Genomic DNA, 18,146 nt, shown 5'->3' on the forward strand with positions numbered 1-18,146 from the left:
TAAAATAAAATAAAATAAAATAAAATAAAATAAAATAAAATAAAATAAAATAAAATAAAATAAAATAAAATAAATGAACACTGATTGTCCCCATCTCATCTCAACAGATATGTGATGTAAACATGTGGAAAGAAACAAAAACTCTCATGCAGAGCTTGAGGGAATAATTGCCCTTCACCAACATTAAGCCAAGCTGTAACTGAATCAACAGTCCCCTCTTCTTGAAGAAGGTCCAGCGTGAATGAAAATATGTTTTAAAAAGTCCAAATAAAACAAATGTTATCATACTGTAAATTAAGTTATGTAACAAGAAAAGAGAAAATAAAATAAAATATTTGATGTCAAACATCCATTGAGCTGGTTTGCTGGAGCAGTGATTCCCAACCCTTATAATTTCACGGACCCCCAGTTTGATTTGCATTAGCCCACAGACCCCCATTTGACACAATGTTTTATCTCTGGGACCACAATCTACACTGTAAAAATCATCAGTGTTGATTTAACTCTGAGAGTGTACAAATGGAACCAAATGGACCCTTACAGGTCCGTTTGGTCAAATGTTTCCACTCTCAGAGTAACAGACCAGTAATGGTCCATTTGGTTCCTAAAAATCATTTAGCTGGGGACCCCCTGGAACCCACTTAGGGACCGCTTGGGGTTCCCTGGAACCAACGTTGAGAAGTTTTTTTTCAGACATTCGCTGGACAATTAGCAGCATAACATTTCAGAACACTGCAGACCGTATGAGGATTAATCCCATTAAAAGAACATGTTCATACATTATCTAACCACCCCATTGACAAGACCACAATGAAAACAGTTGAAAATAAAAAGCTCTTCCTATAAAAAAAGATCTATTCAACGCCTATAGAAACATCTGTCATAAAGTGTACAAAAATGCTATCTTGTTTGATTTAATTAAATACACATAAAGTGACTTTGAAATATATTATATATTTTTAAGAGCATAAGAAATGTGACTGTATATGGTATGGACTATGGACATTTATTACGTATATTAAAAAATGTTCATATACTGTATGTTGTCGGTACAACAGTCAATGGAGATGGGTGAATTGTTTCTATCACATTTCTGCAATCTACGGCCAAGTTGTTATAAATTCAAAACGGTATTGTTTTAGATCTGATGGTACTGCAGAAGAAAGGACTCCCACACACTGTCTTCTTCACTCGCAAACACAAATATTTATTGGGAACAACGTTTTGGTATGCAGATCTTCATCAGGTTACACAAGACCTGATGAATGTCTGAGTGCCGAAACTTTTCCAATAAATATTTATATTTGCGAAGTGAAGAAGAATGGGAGTAGTTTTTTCTGCATTAGGGGCTGTGTCCACAGAAAGCATTTGTTGAGCAATGGAGTGCTTTGGATATCATGTCCAGAAAGCTACACATGCACTGTCAGCGAGACGCCTCCGCTCTATGTTTGCTCCAACACTCATAGGAAAAGCGACTGTGATGAGCGACGCTCCTCTCCAAAAGTTGAACTATTTTCCACTCGAGGCGCCCCAGGGCGCTTCGCCAAATACATTCTGCATGCAGAGAGCGCTAAAACGCAATGCAGGGAACAGGAGCGCTCTCAGCACGTCTTTACCATAGAAATACATGGCAGAAACATGTTTTCTGTGGACACGGCCCCTTAGTCGGCCCATGGCTTTCTGCGACGCACCTGTCGATCTGTACGTGTGCAAAAGTTCTGCTCCTTTAGATGTCACGATACTGCAACAGAAGTTCATGAGTGTGGTCCTCTCACTTCTCCGCTGCGCTCAGTCTCTTTGACTTGATGAAGGCCATTCCATGTGTTCTCATGTGCGTGTTCAGGTTCCCCTCCGTTTCAAACATCTTGCCGCACACTTTACATTTGGTGTTTGGTGTTCCATCATTGTTCTCATCTCCGAGGCCCATCTGGTTCTCTCTCTGACTCTCGTCGTTGTCGTCGCCTCTTCCGTTGCGTCGGCCGAGTCCGTGCGGCTCCTTCAAGCGGTGGACGATGAAGAGGTGTCGGGCCAGCGAGCGGTGGGACGTGTAGCACGGACCACACTCCCGACACTGGAAGGACGAGCCGTCACTTTTGTGCTGAGGGATGTGCTCATGAAAGGCGGCGACGTCCTCGGTGGTGAAGCCGCAGACGGCACATTTGTGAACTTTGAGGACGTTCACCTTGAGTTTTTTTAACGGCTGCGAGTCCGAGGCCCTGGAACGTGACCCTGGAGACTCGTCATCATCTTCCTGCTTCCTCTTTGGACTGAGGCTCTGTGGAGGTGAATGAGATGATGAAGTAAAAACATGTAATACAAACATAATTAAAAACGTAAAAAGTTGAAATAGGGAGACACCAGGTTTATGCCCGAGAGCAACAATATGTTGAGCCCAAGTACCTCAGAGTGCTCCTTGTCAGTTGTAAGCTCCATGTGATCAGGATGTCCAGCCTTCCCCTCCAGGTCCTTGGTTCCATGCATCAGCTGTATGTGCTGGTCCAGCAGCACCCTCTTAGTGAATGGCTGACTCAGGGCGGGACAGTGCCTGGAAAGGTGAAGAAAAACATCTATTTGCACTTCTAGCAACCGTAATACCATATACATATTGGTATCGCTTTCCAAGATGTATTTACAGTACCATGTTCAACCTTACGTCCCTGTTTTGGGCATGTCATTATAGGCGAAGATTGTGAGAAATTTTAAAAAGCGCCCTTTGAGCATTTGGCCCCATCCTATGTGAACCCGTCACTTTATTATTTAGCCCTTGACTGCCCTTATATGGTGTTGGACTCTTAAGGGCTGTTCCTTAGGCCTGTTTAGGCCGTTGTTCATTATGTTCTGTATTTGTCTTGTATTGTTGTAACTCTGTTGCCTTTTTGCCTTGGTTTTCTGTACTCTTATTATGTAGTATCGTTCCAATTGTTTCCTGTCTGCCCCTGTAATTCTGTACCTGCCTTGTCTAACCAGTCTTGTGATTTGTCTGTGGTTCCACCTGTGTCCTCTTCGTCCCCCAGCCTATTCTAGTGTTGATTGTCTGTTGTGTTCACCTGCGTCCTGTTAATCCCCTGTCTATTTAAACCCTGTGTTTGCAAAGTAAATTTGGTTGTCGGTAGACCTATGTCACGTGTGACTGAGTCAGTGTGTGCTTGATGCCTACTTCTGTTTCCCTGGTTATTGAATAAACCTTTTGATTTGAACATTCTTGCCTACCTCGTCTGCCTTTGGGGCCTACCCGTTATGCACCCTGACAAAGGGAGAGAGATAGCACATGCTTTGTATACTGTCTTTCACCAGAAATGATTAAATAGCCGAAATAAATGATGTGCCTTAGTGGCCAAAATATGGGGCATAATTGTAATATTAAAGCAAACTGTACAATTGCTGACAGAACTAGCATGACTACAAGTTACTGTTACGGTAAAGTAACTTCTAGGGTCTTCTAAGTGATTTCTAGGCTGTTGCTGTATGATTGATAGGGTTTAACTGGTGTTTGCTATTATGCTTGTAGGTGGTTGCTAGGGAATAGTATGCAATTGCTAGGGTGTTAGTAGGCAGTTGGTAGGGTAGAAAATAAACATTTTCTATGGTTTAAGGGGTGGTTGCTATGGGGTTGGAAGGTGGTTTCAAGGGTGTTACTAGGGTGTTGCTGGGGTGTAGGAGGTTGCGGTTGCTAAGGGGGATGTTAACACGTAGGAGTTTGGTAGGTGGTTGTTACAGAAGGGTGTAGTAACGAAAAGGTGTAGTAGTGGTTTTTTTTGTCTTTTTTTTTTTTACCTCTGCACATTAGTGTAGCAAGTCAGTCAGTCTGTGTACTCACGGGCAAGTGTAAACCTTACGTAGTCCTTTGTGTTTGAGACGGTTGTGTCGGCAAAGACTGTGGGAAGAGCTGAATGACTTATCACACTGCCGACAAGGGTGCTTCTTCAGTATCTGCAACCAAGAGAAGAATAAACAAATAATAAAACAAATCACTTTATTATTACTTCTGCTTTCAATATTTTTTTATATTATAGATATCATAGTTATCTCTTAGACTTCTTTATGTGGTGGCATATTCAGTCCTCACAACACACACACACACACACGCACGCACGCACGCACGCACGCACGCACGCACGCACGCACGCACGCACGCACGCACGCACGCACGCACACACACACACACACACACACACACACACACACACACACACACACACACACACACACACAGGTGAAATATAATTTAGTATTGAACCCTATTTACTTAATTGACTGGGGTCCCCCAGGGGTCTGTAATTGGTAATTTTTCCCTCTGCACTAATTTCTTCACCAAAAAAATCCAGTGTACAAGCTTACAATGCGTAAACTTTTAGATCAACTATTTTCATTATTTTTGCACAATGCTATTGTGTGAAAAAGTATAAAATAACGCTTAAGTGGTTAACTGATCCGTTGATAAATAAATAAAAATTTAAAATACAAAAAAACATGCTTCTGGATTATTCGATTATTATAGAAAAGTAATCGATCGAATAATCGAAAAAAAAAAACAGCATCCGTATTCCGGGGAAAATAGCAGATCTAAGATATTTAATGTAGAGGGAAAACAGAATGTATTCTAGTATAGAGCCCTGAGGGACTCCGCTCAACAACGTGTGGGGTTCATGTGGTTAAAACGTCCATCTACCTTGCCATGCTCACGCCTCATGTGTGCCACATAGACCTCCCTGGAGGTGAAGATGCTGTCACAGTCTCCACACGTATAGCCTGAACCAGGAGCGTTCTTCACGTCTACTGAGCCGTTGGCTTTCTTGAGTGGAGACGCAGAGGATTTCTTGACATTCACTCCATCCTTGGTGTTATTGCTGTTGCTACTGTTGGAGTTGGTGGGCTTGGTGCTGAGGGGCAGGTTAATGCCCAGGTTAGGGGGACCCTCAACGGTCTTCAGAGTGCCGTGCAGGGCCTGTCACGGAAAGACGAGGACAGAACCAAAATAAGACACGAAGAATGTCATGTCATGTTCTGAAACATGATATGTGAGTTATGCCGGAGTGCCGAGTTGCCTTTGAAATGTTGCAAAACGTACTCGTTGATAGCATCAAACGTACGTCCGATGAGCGAGAAAAATAAAAAGGAAAATATAAAGGCTTTGGTTTAAAAGAACAGGGGAATGGCTGACTGCAAGGATTACATTTTCATCCCATTACAAATAGTGTGTAGAGAGAGAAGGTGAGTGGAAATGGTGAAACAAATACATATGATTGATTGACGTTGGCCGTCAAAAGCTTCAAGCTTCAGGCATGAGATCTATGTCGCTTTGTAGCTGCTATAGTGTGAACAATATTACAATATCTATTCATGCAGTCAAGGTAGGAGATTTCTGGGTTAACCTTTAAAGACGAGATGAAATTTAAATAAAAATGTCACCCTTTTAGAGCATATATCTGCTGTCATAATGGGGACAAAAAAAAGCATCTGACTGAGCATACTGTACCTTGATGTGGTCCAACATGAGCTGTTTCTGGGCATAGTGCATCGAGCAATCAGGACATTTGAACACCGACACTTTATGGTTGACGACGTGCTGATCAAAGTGGGTGTAGAGTAGAGATTGTAGAGTAAATACGGTGTCACACATAGAGCACTTGTAGATCAACCTGAAAGACAGAAAAACAGCAACCCTTTCACATTGTACTGAGCACAATGCAGGAATATGTGCTGGAACTAACTTAATTGAGGAACCAAACAACAAAGCTCACCCCCAATGTCTATGTCTTACCCGAGTTTAAAACCTGCGTCTCCCACAACCAAAAATCTACCACTCATCCAAGATGGCCTCGGGTACATAATTGCATTTATCAGCTTCAAGCAGTACTACTTATCAACCTGTATGTCCTACCCGACACCGGGGTCTAAATTTCTAGTAGGTCCCTACTAGAAATTTAGACCCCGGTGTCGGGTAGGACATACAGGTTGATAAGTAGTACTGCTTGAAGCTGATAAATGCAATTATGTACCCGAGGCCATTAGGTCTAACCACTGCAGATATATTAGTTGTATTAACATAATACTCTACCATACAGACTGGTTAAAATAACTTTTCAACCTATCTTCATATAAATGGTCCTCACTAATACTCATGATAAAATGGTAAAAAAAAAAATCGACTTGGTCTGTGTCTCATAGGAGGGCTGTGGACAGTCCAGAAACCCGTCTACCAGTGACATCATCGTTAGGCATGATTTTTTTTTCCAACAAGATTTCACATTTTTTATTTAGATTTTTATTAACACGAGAACAATGGCTTCTTTTATTGCATTGCAACTTTCCAGGAATAGAAAGCCTGCAGTTTCTATTAGCTTGGATTCCCCATTGATGATGGCACTGGTAGACGGGACTCTGAACTGTCCACAGCCCTCCTCTGAGACACAGACCGAGTAGAAAAAAATGGTACCATTTTATCATGAGTATTAGTGAGGACCTATTATATGAAGATAGGTTGAAAAGCGGTGAAGTCGTCCTTTAAGACACGTAAATGTGAGTGAAATAAGATATTATAAGATAGCCTTGAATAATTTATGTTTCCATTGTGGTCCTGTGTATTCAATTCATCAAGTCCATTTGTACACTCTTCTGTTTGAATACAAACACTTTCATTAGGTTGACAGGAGTGAACATCACTTTGTTTATTCAGCAGGAAGTCAGGTGTGGGAGCAAGGTTATTATAGTTAACTAATGCTAACAAAAATAACTAAAACTAAAATGTAATAAACATTTCAGTCAACTGAAATAAAAATGAAAACGAGGCTTAAACTTAACTGACTGAAACTGTATTATGTGTTGACAAAACTAACAAACTAACTGAAATGTCCTTAGTTTTCGTCTAGGTCAATATTTCAAACATAAACCTAATAAAAATAGCAGATATACAGGCTCACAACTAAAGAGCTTGTAGATCGGCTATTTTCAAAAAAAATCTTAACGTTTTGAATCTCACCCCTGTCAACTAAAACTTTTCACAAAACACTAAACTAAACCAGCAAAACCGCTGTGAAAACTAATTAAAACGTACCGAAATTGAAAACATGTAGTCAAAACGAAACAAAAACAAATGAAAAATTCAAAACTATAGCCTTGTGTGGGCAGACAATGGTGGTCATGAACACCTGCTCCAAGCTGTCTGTATACGTTATCAGTTTGATGAGAGATGGGGAGAGAATCCTGGTAAAAGGTTCCCATGTGGAAAAATACCCAACCCAGGCAAAGCCTCCGTGTCTAACACCCTTTAAACCCAACTGTTGATTGTGTCGCACAAGTCAGTCACATTACATTTTCTGGACAAAATGAATTCGACATGAGTATTGGGTAACATATGGTTAGTTGAGTGTGTGTGTGTTTGTTTGCGTGTGTGTGTGTGTGTGTGTGTGTGTGTGTGTGTGTGTGTGTGTGTGTGTGTGTGTGTGTGTGTGTGTGTGTGTGTGTGTGTGTGTGTGTGTGTGTGTGTGTGTGTGTGTGTGTGTGTGTGTGTGTGTGCGTGTTTGTGTGTGCGTGCGCGTGTGTGTGTAAGCAGGTACAAAACGTGTATGTGTTTTCAAACTATTGTTCAATAAAATTAATAAAATATAAGTGTTTGTCACAAATACTGAACTCAATTCAATTTACCAGAATTAAGGTTTAAACATATTATATACTAATTACCGCACTAAAACAACTAAAAGAAAGAACATTTTAAGTAACATTATGTGCATTATGGGTGGACCTACTTGGGCTCCCCTATCTTGACCCCTGGGTGCTGTGTGTATCCATGAGAGTGAGTTCCTGGAGCAGACTTGAAGGCCATGGGACAGATGGGACATTTATAAAAGGTCTCACAATGAGTGCTCTGGATGTGGGTCTTCAGAGCAGCAACATCAGCAAAGATCACACTGCAGTGGAAGCAGCTGCATGGACACATTGACACAGAGAAATGCATGTTCTGTGAAAAAGGGCTGCAACTGTCGATCATTGTCTCAGCGATTATTCTATCGATTACTTTTCCAATTAATCTAATAATAGAATCAACGCAAAAACATTCTAATAGATATTTTTATCGATAAGTCAGATAATTCTGATAAACCACTAAAGCCCTATTTTATACTTTTTTGTACTACGGTGCTGTGCAAAGATATCAAGAATAGCCGCTCTACAAGCTCACAGCACGTCGCGATGTGATGCTTTGTGAGATTTTAGATCTGCTATTTTAGCAATTTTATTTGATTAAATATATTTTTTTGTAATGGATTAAATCAATTAGCTCAATTAACCTGGCATGTACAAAAGAGTTGTACATGCCAGGATTTTAACGTTGCTCATTTTTAAATGAGTTGTTCTCAAGTACTGACCGGTAGCCGACTCTGCGGGTATAATGCAAGCAGTTCTTGGTGACATGGGACTGGAAGTGAACAGAGCGACAGCTCACGCCACACTCAGGACAGATGTACGGAGACTTGTGCTGGTGGATCCGTTGATGGGACACGAAACTGCACTGATTAGGAAGCATCATTTGGCAGATGGAGCACGTTTTCTATAGTCATGAAAAAGGACATAAAGAAAACAAAAACATCACTCAGATTAATCTCAGCAGAATTATTATTATAACCTAGCTAGATACGCTATATGGGGTTAACTATTGTACCATTCATCTATCAAGATGTAATATTGTTAGTAGGGATAAACACAGAAGCACCCGTAAGAAAGAGGACCGAAAAGGAGACAAACCCGAGTTCCTCTTTAACACAAAAAAGGAGGTCGAATGGGTTACCAGATTGCTCTAACATTGACATAGAGGACACTGTACCTACATCTGACATAAATTAATAATTAAAATAGTGTAAAGGTTCAATAATGATAAAACAGATCAAAAACTGAATATGGTTGTTATAACACATATAACATTAACTGGGTTGAAGATCATAGCAGGATGAGCAGACTTTTCTACCATTCAATATACTACGTATATGGTTGCTGTTGGGCAAAATCTCCACATTTTATTCCTTTTTCATAATTAATGCCCTATCTTATATGTTGTCATATGAAAATGTCACGCAAAAGTAGTGAAATTAGACACACACACACACACACCTGTCCACTGGCATCCGCTGCCTGCTGGTAGTGCATGGCCAGGGAGCTATCATCCTGGAATGTCTCATTGCACTCCACACACTTTAAACTGTGTCTGCACAGTTTGGATGCGTCGTCCTCTAAGGGCATGGCTGCCACCAGAGGAGCGCTGGATGGGGCTGAGATCACTGCAGTCTGAGCCCCACAACCAGCAATCTTGCCGGGGGTATGGCATGTGGCGGCCTGGGTGGTGGAGGTGGCGGTGGAGATGGAGCCTGATGAAGCAGACGTGGCTATCATCTGATCTGCTGGGATAGGTTTCAGTATGAGGTGTGAACACTGCATGACCATGCCTTTGTCTTTATGGCCCCTGGCGTGAGATAACAGGCTGCACTTGTTGTAGAAAACAAGATTTTTGCCACAGTGGTTGCAAGTGACCTCAATCCGTACGCTGCGTCGTTCGTAGTGCTGGGTCAAGCTCTTTTCTAACGCAAAGGAATCCCCGCACTCCAGGCACTTATAACCACGAGTTGGCAGCGAGATACAAGCTGATGTTGGGGGGGAGAGGTTGGGAATGTATACTGGAACAGGGTTCATGCTGCTCAGGACTTTATTGAAGGCCTCCACCACAGACGTTTGAGAGCTGGCTAATACTTGAACCCTGGACACTTTCCTGGAGACAAGCATTGCCTGCTGTTTGACATGTTGTGGCTGCTTTGAAGAGGACAACACCTTATGTAGATCACAAGCCGCAGAGGACACAGTCTGTGGCAGGAGGTTAAGGTTGGTAAGATGGACGGTCTTTGGCACACGTTTGGCATTAGCCAGACTGGTGGTAGGCACCATGACAGTCTGTTGTTGGATGGCATTAGCAGCTTTGAGAATGGCACTGCTAGCACTCGATGAAGCAGGGATGACCGTCGCTTTGACAGTGGTATTGTTAGCCAGCTTCAACCTGATGACTTTTGAACCTGCATTCTTGACTGCTGAGACAGGAAGGAAGGCCGTCGCCACAGGTTTAATGGTCATCTGTTTGGTTATTTCCATGGAAGGACCACCAGAGGTGGCCACTACCGTGGTCGGGGGAGATGGCCGCACGGGAGAGGATAAAATAGCACTGGACGAGACCATAACAGAGGGGATATTTGTATATGTATATTCTCCTTTCCTCTGGTCTTCTGGGTCAAACTGTGGAAGGACCCGGGTTACAGTACGTTTAATCTGACCTGATGACGTCTTAATGGTTTTGATTCTGACTTTAGGGATAACGGGAGCGGCGCCTGTAGGTGAGGCGGGGGAGCCTTTACTGCTTCCCTCACTGGTGACACTGGAAGGACTGTCAGGTTCTCTTGACATCAGCCTCTTGGCAACCTCAAGAGCCACCTCCTGTTCAGCAGGTTTCTCTGGAACTCTGGGACTATCTTTGATTTCCTTCAAGGACTCCTTCTGGGAAGTTATAGGTGATGATTCTCTATGAGTGGTAGGAGAACCAGAGACTCCCAAATCTGTAGCGCTGGCCTTTTTGGCACTGAGGGCTGCTATGGCAGCTATGCAAGAAGATAGCTTGGCTGAGGACTTGGCTTTGGCCTGTGAGAGACTGGACACAGCGACATTGCCATAAGCCAAGGGCTCTCCAGCCTCCTTTCCCTCCTGTTCTTGAGGTTTAGCAATAGTCTCTTTGGCTTGTTCCTCAGACTTCCTCAAGCAAGGGATGTCATTAGGTTTGGTGCAATCGGAATTGCCATTGTCATTGTTTGGATCAGGTTTGGGATGACATGAGTCTGTAATGGACCTATTAGATGTATTAATATTGTCCACTGATATGGAAGATTTGGTCGTGTGTTCCTCTCTCTTAGGACAGGAGGGTCGGCCTGTCAAGGGATTGGGAGCTGGCCTAAAAAGTGACTGACTGCTCTGTTTGTCCATAGGATCATCGACCTCAATTTTATCATCATCATCAAACTCCTCTGCACTGGAGATAGGACTGAACTGATTGAAAGTAGAAGTTGGGTTGTTAGCAGGTACACCTTCCTCCCGGGAAACATCCCCTCCATTCGTATTGTAATGGTTGTTAGGTGATACGGCTGTCAAGAAGCCATTATGAAGTGCATTACCTATACTATCAGCATGGGGGTGTGTGTGCAGTTGCCCGTCCTTCTCTGACAGGGTGCCACCAGGCTCACCAGAATCCACGTTACGGACATTCTTGACAATGACGCTGACTCCAATATCATGTCCCGAAGCATTGTGGGACTCATCCTCATTAGCAGCTGCCGCGCCGCTGACTGGTTTGAGTGGGCCGTCGTGGTCGTCATGGTGGCCAGACTCAATAGCAGCCTTGGGATCCACCATGTCGGGGATGTCGAAGGCTGCCAGCAGGTCATCAAAGTCTGGCGTCTTCATATCGCCCATGGTCCTGCTTCTGGGCTAATGAAGAGATTACCTAGACAATACAAAAGAAATGGAGACTGAATTAATTATGTTATAGCATTTTATTACCAGTGGTGGAAGGTAACTAAGTACACTTATACTGAAATGCTGTACTTGAGTACAATTTTGAGGTACTTTTACTTTACTTGAGTATTTAAAATTTGCAATATTTTATGGGCACCACACTCCCTTGAGTCCTTGCCAATACGCACGACGAGTTTGAAGTCGGTCGGTGCCATATATGCACATGATCCTGACTGTATGGGCATATCGGGTTTGTTTATATATCTGAGTCACAGTGAAATGCCTACTATATGGGCAAATCGGGTTTGTTCATGGTTATGTCTGAGTCAGTGTGTCATGGTTGTGGCCGGCCGGCCGCCCCTCCCAGTAACCAATTTAAATATAGGATTATTATAAAACATACAGTGACCACTTAAGGCCTATTTCATAGCTTTTTCAAAAATAGTTGATCTACAAGCTCACAACGTGTCGCATTGCGACACGTTGTGAGCTTGTAGATCGGCTATTTTTGGGCGGTGAAACCGCCCCTATATGTGAGGTTTGGACATCGACATTCGCTGCACTGTGATTGGCCACCATTGTACCCCCCCCCCACCCATTGTACCCCCCCAACCCTGCGCTGTGATTGGCCACCATTGTACCCCCCTAACCCTGCACCGTGATTGGCCACCGCTGACTCTATTCAGGACTGTGATTGGCTAGTGAAACACATGACACATGTGCATAGCCCTATAAATAGGACTATGCACTTAAAAAAACACATATATGTTTTTTTTTAAGTTATGGGTGTACAATGGTTGGTCCACAATATTACTTTTCTTTAAGTGAACTTCCATCACTGTGATGACCACTGTGACCACACCGCCCACTTCACACTGGGTGTGATTTTTTTTTAAAGATTTGACAATATTGAGTACTTTTACTTTGGTACTCTAAGTATATTTTGATGCCAATACTTTTGTACTTTTACTCAAGTAACATTTTAAATGCGGGACGTTTACTTGTATCAGAGTATTGTAACAGAGCATTTTGTTACAGTACATTATGATTATGGTATTGCTACTTTTACTTAAGTAAAACATCGGAGTACTTCTTCCACCACTGTTTATTACACACCTTCTTCAGGTCTTCTTCATACTTAATATCAGAAATTACCCTGTGTGCTCAGATATGTGTTGCATCTCTCGAGAGCAGTAATAAGGACATTATAGTGATTAGTGAACAATGCTTTGTCTGTGTCTCATACTGTAGATATTAGAGCTCTACACAAGATCACTTTAAACTGCAGCAGCAGAAAGCAAATTGCAGAAGGACCCAAGCAGAAATGCTTCTCTAGTGATGTCTGGGCTAATTATTATTGCTGATCCTGTGCTAAATAACTAAATAACTGTGCTTAATACCTTTAAATGCTGAGACTGTCTGAACCTTGACATAGTTGGAAAGCTTGCTTCAAAGCAAGTATCCGATTCAGATTCAGACTTAACTTTATTGTTTCATCATCACACAGATTACATGCAAAAGAGTGGGTGAAATTCTTTGTGAAAATATGAGAAAATATGTCCTCTGCTGTTTTCTTACATATTTTGAGATGCAAGGCCATCTAATGCTTTGCAATCAATATGTTAAGTATTCTGTATTACACATTACGCTACGTGTATGTAGATATGTTAGATTATTTTTATTTTGACACGTTGCAGTTTTTGTCCTTGCTCCCCCTCTCCCTGCCTCCCTGCACTTTTTTTTATGTATTTCCCAAAAACAACAAATAATGGAGCTTACACAAAAAATAATTCCACCCACTTCTTCACACCTGTAAACCTGTGATGTGACAGTAAAATTGATTCTTAATTCTGGCGGCTAGGATTTGTATAAGCTGCATATTTCACATGTGGAGTAATGCCATCGTGAGAACAGTGCAAAGCATTAATTAACTCTTGACGAAACAAAAATGTGAATGAAATGTAGATATGCATCTGAAATGTATTGCACGCAGGGGGGTGATTTGATGAGTCATTAAGGGAAATCCCCCAGACAGCATAAACTGCGCCTCCTTTCAACTATTATACTTTAGTCTACTGTCACTGTTGAAAAATTGTTCACTAACTTTTTGCCCCAGAGAATAATGATGTCATTAAGCCTGTGATTTTTTTATAAACAGGAAACTGCTGAAAAACAGTTAATTGCATAGTACTGTTGATAATTAACCTACATATTTCCATAGATCTGTTTCCATTTGTGCTTCCAAGCTTAGTGGTCACATATACACAGATTCGATTTGTGCTCACTGTTGCTCATAGCTAAATGTTATTCATAAGACGTTGGATAGCAAGACACAAATCTACCTTTGTGTACATGAAGATTTCACTCTTTGAAGACTATAGTCTATAATTACTACGGAATGTATTGCAAGGCATGTAATGTAAAGGCATGTACTGTAAACTGTGGAATTGCGACTGCATTCAGATTTTATGTGGGCATCGGCCAACTCTCTCTGTCTCTTCATTTTTCTTTAAATCAAGCCTTGCTCTTGTCATGATCAGGAGTCTTAGGGCTGTGTGCATCATTGCATCAGAGCTGTAGCAAACGCATGTGCAATGCTCTGGAACAATGGATGTTACTTTTATACCACATCCTGTTGGCGTTTACACACATCTCTTAGTCTGCCAGATTATTTCTTTAAGTGAGGTGACATACACCAGGTTAGATGGCATTTTAAAGGTGTTTTTAAAGACACATTTTATTTTTTTGCAAGGCAATTCACAATATGCGAGTTTATGAATTTGATGGAAAGAACAAATGGTGCATTACAGTTGCCCAAAATTATCTAAAAATTGGCAATAATATTTGAAGAATGCAAACAATGTTTACATAAAACAAAAATACCTTTGTACTAATAAGACTGTACTATCTGTGAGTGATGGGGCGGGGGTGGACAAAGGCAGAGCCATGGAGCAGCTCTTGTTGTACTGTACGTGCAGAAAAGCCAGTGCTGCTGTTTCATCAGAGTGGATGGTAAACACATCTGCACGGCAGTGCACACATACAGATATCCATCTCTCTTCATATCTGCTTCTTTGAAAAACAACTATTTCCAATCCTGACAATGGCACAGAAAATGACGAGGTAAATGAACGAACATGGTGCAAGGAGAAATTGCTGGTATTGAGGGGTCAGGAAAGGCAGAGAGCGATGAGACAAAACATGGCTGCTGAGCTATGAGGACAGTGAGCTGCAGTAGCTAAAGGCCTAGTGGGGAGAGAGAGAACCAGAGCAGCTAGTGGCAGCCATGACAGCAAAAACAGCCAAAATGTACACAGTGGATGAATGTTTAATATAAACAAATATGAAAAATACACAACACAAACTTTCCCCATGACACCAACAGTTTAATAAACATGCATGATCACAACTTCAAATCCACATACTGCAACAATAATCCAGTATCCCAGTAATGTGAAGGCAAAATCATAAGAGTGGAAACATGCAATTGAATCAGCAGCTCCTCACCCACTTGTCTGTGTCTGTCTCCAGCCACTAGCCAAGCGTTCTTTCCTTCCCTCCTTCCTGAAACAAACACAGTCACAACACCACTAACCCACAAAAAGACATCCACCCCACCCTACTTGGGTGGGGGGAAAAATATCCTTTTCTTCCCAACCCGGCAAAGGCCCTGAATACAGGGTCAGGTTACATCCAGGGAGCTGGTGTGTGGTGGTAGTAGTCCTTAGTCATTCTCTGCACCACTAGACAGACACACAGACAGATAGATAATGGTCCAGAGAGGCAGGCTGCAGATTCACAAACTCCCAGCCCGTCACGTCCCCTGTCCTGTCCCCTTCCCAAATCTCCCTGCTCCTCTTGCTGTGAGACATGCTGCACAGCACTCCCAGGTCCAGCCAGCAACCAGCCTGATGCTGTGGATCTGTGTTCGTGCCATAGCAGCTAGGGCAGAGCCTCCTTCCTGCAGAAGCCTCCTCCTCTACCATGGAGAAGCCTGGGCTATCTCTATCCCTCAGTGGAGCACAGAGCCGGCATTGTTCCTGCGAGCCCTCCGTCTGCCTCAAACCGGTTTCAGCCGGTTCCGGTCACCCCACATAAAACCTTCTGCTGCAGTACGGCCTCACCAGCACAGAGAGACAGCTTGTGCCCACCGCTCCAAGAAACGTTGCAACATTTTATATTAATGTAGAGATTATAACGGTTATTGTTAAAGAAAAGCAGCAGACATAATGGGTACGCGGGTGAAGAGTTTACAGGGAGTCTGTGTCTAAACTGATGCTCTGGTAAGGAGGTCATTACCCCGGCCATAAAATTAGGCCTCTATAACCACAAACTGCAATCTTGATGGAAGGTGACAAAATATTCAAACTTGGGAATAAAGACACATACCGGTAGCTTGACATAAATACAAACCGAGGGAAAGGAGAACATTCTCAATGAATTCAGCAAACAATAACCCTGGTAGACAAGATGTACCAAACATAATGTATTATAGTGACTAGCGGCAGCACTAAATCACATCCAGCTCACAACACAACTCCCACTGCAAAGAAGAGAGAGAGAGAGAGAGAGAGAGAGAGAGAGAGAGAGAGAGAGAGAGAGAGAGAGAGAGAGAGAATACTGGAAATGAAAACCAATTCTGTACCTGGGTCTTTCTCCTCAGTGCTGCTGAGTTGTTCTTAGACATGTCACAGGAAGGAAGCCTGCCTCTGCCTAGACTTGACCCCATTCCTTCCTGTCCAGTGTAACAGCTGCCTTTCTACAATCCAGATACTCTGTGTTGACATTGATTGTACCCATCATATTGTTAGAAAGACAGCAAAAGAGGCCATGATGACAAACACACACACACACACACGCGCACACACGCACGCACGCACGTACGTACGTACGCACGCACGCACGCACACACACACACACACACACACACACACACACACACACACACACACACACACACACACACACACACACACACACACACACAGGTTATGCATGCAGGCATGCTTTGCACCCTCATCTCCCACCACTCTGCACCACACACACAAGCCCCCCCCCCACATGCACCACTACAGTATATACACAAATACAGACATATGCATACATAGAGACAGTAGGAAATGGTGGCATACCCTTGTCAGTTTTTCCCCCAGTGAGAAATCCTTCCTGTTGAGGCCTCATTCAGCGCCTGCCCTGTTCAGCCCCAGCCAATCCAACCTCCATCACCCTCCTCCTCCTCCTCCTCTTCCTCCTCCTCCTCCTCTTCCTCCTCCTCCACCTCCCTCTCCTCTGGCTCCTTCTGTGGGTCAGTCCCAGATCCTAGTCCCAGCACAGGCCTCGTCTCTCCTGCAGCTCTCTGCCACCATGGCTGAGCATGGAGGGATGGATAGAGAAGGGGGGGCAGTGTTCAGCAGGCGAATCAGGCCTTTTGTCTGTGTACGTGGAGGGGGGTGAGGGGGCTCTCCACCCTGGCTCTAGAGCAGCAGCAGCTGGTGCAGGAAGAAGAGGGGAGAGAGAGAGAGAGTGAGAGAGAGAGAGAGAGAGAGAGAGAGAGAGAGAGAGAGAGAGAGAGAGAGAGAGAGAGACAGACAGGGGGGAAGAAAAAAGAGGTGGGAGAGATAGAGAGTGGGGAAGAAACCGAAATGAAATGCAACATTTTAGGCCTTTGTTGAAGGTATGTGTCATGCTGAAGGGGACTGTGCTGGTAATGAAAGCAGGGCTTGTGTTATTGTGAATAGTCTGGTCTAGTGCCACGGTGCCAAGATGAATGAGTTTATATAGTGTAGCTTACAAAAAAAAACCATCATATTATGCTTATTCACATGTTAAGGAATAAGCCAGAAGCCGGGTCCATTCATTAGACCAACTGACCAAGCAATTTCATTTATAGTTTAAAAGGATGCCTTTCTACGTACTGTGTGACAGATTCAGACAGAGGACACAGGCTCCCGACTCCCAGTCCCGAGACGTCATATAGTCTCGATTCTCTTCCACAATAAATGTCACATCAGAGTTCAGTTACGAAGACACGTGTGTCAGTTTTACATGCTGTTGCCATAGGGATGTTGCTTGTAAAATCAAATGTGATATTGGGGTGGTTACAAGCTTGCTGTTTTTGGCACTGGCATTTTAAGCAGAGCAATGATGACAACATTTCCAGAATGCATTGCAAACTTGACTCCCACCTTCCTGAAATAAAGGCCACTCGTGGTGTTACGTTTATGTCACAATATGATTACAGAATATTATTTTATTTAATGATAGGATGACAGGGCGAACACAAAAGTATTACTTCATGATGACAGGGTGTATACAGAATATATAGACATTATGACATTAGGAATATAGACATATGAAACACCACGCCTTGGTTTCTTTCATCTTGACTCGTCAGCATGCATTATCTGAACATAGCTTCTGCCAAGGCAGACTAGAATGGAATGCTCCTTACACTGCCCTCTGGTGTTTGAACAGCTCAAAATAAAATAAAAAGAAACAAAATCACATAAACTATGACTTCATGGAAGCCTTTGTTGAAGGTGTGTGTCATCTACCCATCTGTGCCTTTCAAGGGATATCTGCCATGATATGTGCAGAATTTGTAGGTGGGG

The 18,146-nt window shown here is 42.8% G+C and overlaps 1 protein-coding gene across 1 annotated transcript; it reads right to left on the reverse strand.

Annotated features, from left to right (window-relative positions):
* Window positions 1–1,379: 1,379 nt before the first annotated feature.
* Window positions 1,380–16,752, reverse strand: znf532 (zinc finger protein 532). The gene is made up of 9 exons (XM_080420286.1): window positions 16,668–16,752; window positions 9,103–11,524; window positions 8,364–8,545; window positions 7,746–7,922; window positions 5,477–5,639; window positions 4,670–4,945; window positions 3,818–3,930; window positions 2,401–2,545; window positions 1,380–2,275 (listed from the first exon to the last, which is right to left on the reverse strand). Exons 2-9 carry the CDS (start codon window positions 11,491–11,493, stop codon window positions 1,772–1,774), a joined length of 3,951 nt encoding a protein of 1,316 aa, XP_080276412.1. The 5' UTR covers window positions 11,494–11,524; window positions 16,668–16,752; the 3' UTR covers window positions 1,380–1,771.
* Window positions 16,753–18,146: the final 1,394 nt, after the last annotated feature.

Source organism: Gymnoscopelus braueri (genome assembly GCF_963280865.1).
Source record: "Gymnoscopelus braueri genome assembly, chromosome: 22".
NCBI lineage: Eukaryota > Metazoa > Chordata > Actinopteri > Myctophiformes > Myctophidae > Gymnoscopelus > Gymnoscopelus braueri.

Coding starts and splice junctions, on each gene's coding strand:
- znf532 (XM_080420286.1), bottom strand. CDS start 11,493: ATGGGCGATATGAAGACGCCAGACTTTGATGACCTGCTGGCAGCCTTC. Junction 8,546..9,102: donor CAGCGGATGCCAGTGGACAG/GTGTGTGTGTGT, acceptor TCATGACTATAG/AAAACGTGCTCCATCTGCCA. Junction 4,946..5,476: donor TCATGTTGGACCACATCAAG/GTACAGTATGCT, acceptor TTTCCGTGACAG/GCCCTGCACGGCACTCTGAA.